The sequence below is a fragment of the Coturnix japonica genome, unplaced genomic scaffold, assembly GCF_001577835.2.
Source record: "Coturnix japonica isolate 7356 unplaced genomic scaffold, Coturnix japonica 2.1 chrUnrandom486, whole genome shotgun sequence".
NCBI classification, from domain to species: domain Eukaryota; kingdom Metazoa; phylum Chordata; class Aves; order Galliformes; family Phasianidae; genus Coturnix; species Coturnix japonica.
Window position 1 is genome coordinate 37,711 of NW_015439881.1, and position 2,828 is coordinate 40,538.

General features: G+C 55.3%; 1 protein-coding gene across 1 annotated transcript in view; it reads right to left on the reverse strand.

Annotated features, from left to right (window-relative positions):
• Positions 1 to 2,828, reverse strand: part of LOC107307093 (IgGFc-binding protein-like) — a 46,615-nt gene that overhangs the window by 9,085 nt on the left and 34,702 nt on the right. Inside the window, exons 20-22 of the mRNA XM_032441678.1 lie at positions 2,207 to 2,240; positions 1,583 to 1,713; positions 731 to 988 (exon numbers count right to left, since the gene is read on the reverse strand). Coding sequence (XP_032297569.1) covers positions 731 to 988; positions 1,583 to 1,713; positions 2,207 to 2,240 — 423 coding nt within the window. The remainder of the gene's footprint in view (positions 1 to 730; positions 989 to 1,582; positions 1,714 to 2,206; positions 2,241 to 2,828) is intronic.

Below are 2,828 nucleotides of genomic sequence, written 5' to 3' on the forward strand. Positions count from 1 at the left end.
CATATCCCCCTCACCTTATTGGATGCAGCCCCATAGAACGGCACCCGATCCCACATAGCGATAAAGGCCCATGTGGGTTTAGGGCCGGGCTCTATGGGGTCGATTATGGGGTCGATGTCCCTCCTGACCCCATATCCCACCCTATAACCCCCATTGCCCCCCTATAACCCCATATCCCCCTCACCTTATTGTCCGCAGCCCCATAGAACGGCACCCGATCCCACATAGCGATAAAGTCCCATGTGGGTTTAGGGTCGGGTTCTATAGGGTCGATTATAGGGTCGATGTCCCCCTGACCCCATATCCCCACCCTATAACCCCCATACTCCACCCTATATCCCCCATAATCCCATATCCCCCTCACCTTATTGGATGCAGCCCCATAGAACGGCACCCGATCCCACATAGCGATAAAGGCCCATGTGGGTTTAGGGCCGGGTTCTATAGGGTCGATTATGGGGTCCATGTCCCTCCTGACCCTATATCCCACCCTATAACCCCATATATCCCCTATAACCCCATATCCCCCTCACCTTATTGGATGCAGCCCCATAGAACGGCACCCGATCCCACGTAGCGATAAATGCCCATGTGGGTTTAGGGTCGGGCTCTATAGGGTCGATTATAGGGTCGATGTCCCCCTGACCCTATATCCCACCCCATAACCCTATATCCCCCTATAACCCCATATCCCCCTCACCTTATTGGATGCAGCCCCATAGAACGGCACCCGATCCCACGTAGCGATAAAGGCCCATGTGGGTTTAGGGTCGGGCTCTATAGGGTCGGTTATAGGGTCGATGTCCCTCCTGACCCTATTAAGAACATTGGGGTCCCGGGTTTCCCTATAGAAGACGTCGCCCCCCAACCTGGTGTCCACGTCTGCCCAATAGGGAGCCACGAAGGGACGGTGACCGTCCAATGGGAACGGGTGTGGGGTGAACTCCGGGACCCCCGTCCCAAATGAGACCACCCCATTGTTGTTCACCTATAGGGGAAGATATAGGGTCGGGGGGTATATGGGGTCACTACGTGGTATAGGAACACTATGGGGACCCCAGTATATGGGGACCCCAATGGGGACCCCAATAGGGTGAGTATGGGGATGGATATAAAGGGTTATAGGGTGGGATATGGGGTCGGGGTGCTCTATAGGGTTATAGGGTGGGCTATGGGGTTATGGGGGGACATATAGGGTGGGCTATGGGGTTATGGGGGCACATATAGGGTGGGCTATGGGGTTATGGGGGGATATAAAGGGTTATAGGGTGGGATATGGGGACAGGGGGGGCTCTATAGGGTTATAGGGGGGGCTATAGGGTTATAGGGTGGGCTATGGGGTCAGGGGGGGACATTGGGGGCTATAGGGTGGGATATGGGGTCAAGAGGGGCTCTATAGGGTTATAGGGTGGGCTATGGGGTCGGGGGGGGACATATAGGATGAGCTATGGGGTTATGGGGGAACATTGGGGGCTATAGGGTGGGCTATGAGGTTATGGGGGGATATAAAGGGTTATAGGGTAGGATATGACCCCAAATATCGGCGCCCCCACCCCATAGATCCTATAGGGCCGCTACTCACGTATAGGGATCTGTAGGGTCGCCCATAGAAGGAGAAGGTCTCGGTTAATGGGATTTCGGGGCTCATCCCATCGTCCTCGTGGGGGGTGGTCGCGTCCCCCACCCCATAACCAAAGGGGTACAGCACCGACCCTATAGGAACACCCACATATGGGGTATGAGACCCCCAAGTATGGGGTCAGAGAGCCCCCACCCCATATAGATTTGGGATCCCCCCATTATAGGTATAGGACACCCCATATAGGGCATGGGACCCCCCAATATAGGGTCTGGGACCCCCAAGTATGGGGTCAGAGATCCCCCCACCCCATATAGGGTATGGGATCCCCCATTATAGGTATAGGACACCCCATATAGGGTATGGGACCCCCAAGTTGTGGGTCAGAGACCCCCCCACACCATATAGGGTCTGGGACCCCCAAGTATGGGGTCAGAGAGCCCCCACCCCATATAGGGTATGGGATCCCCCATTATAGGTATAGGACACCCCATATAGGGTATGGGATCCCCCATTATAGGTATAGGACACCCCATATAGGGTATGGGATCCCCCNCATATAGGGTATGGGATCCCCCATTATAGGTATAGGACACCCCATATAGGGTATGGGATCCCCATACTCACCCTTTTGGGATCTCGATGCAGATATGGGGCCGCCCTCTGGGTACAAAGGGAACACGGTGACCCCAATGTCCCTATAGGGCCCTATAGATCCCCACTGCCCCCTATAGGGCCCTATAGGTCCCCATAGATCCCCCATAGTCCCCATAGGTCCCTATAGGTCCCCATTGCCCCCTATAGTCCCTATAAACCCCATAGGTTCCCTATAGGTCTCTATAGGTCCCCACTGCCCCCTATAGGTCCCTATAGGGCCCCACTGCCCCCTATTATCCCTATAGGTCCCCACTGCCCCCTATAGTCCCTATAAACCCCATAGGTCCCCTATAGGTCCCTATAGTTCCCCACTGCCCCCTATAGGTCCCCAATGGTCCCATAGGTCCCCATCGTCCCCTATAGGTCCCCATAGATTCCCCATAGGTCCCTATAGGTCTCACTGCCCCCTATAGGTCCCTATAGATCCCCACTGCCCCCTATTATCCCTATAGGTCCCCACTGCCCCCTATAGGTCCCTATAGGACACAGCCCTTCTATAGGTCCCTATAGGTCCCCAATGTCCCCATAGGTCCCGATCGTCCCCTATAAGTCCCCATAGGTCCCCACTGCCCCCTATAGGTCCCTATAGGTC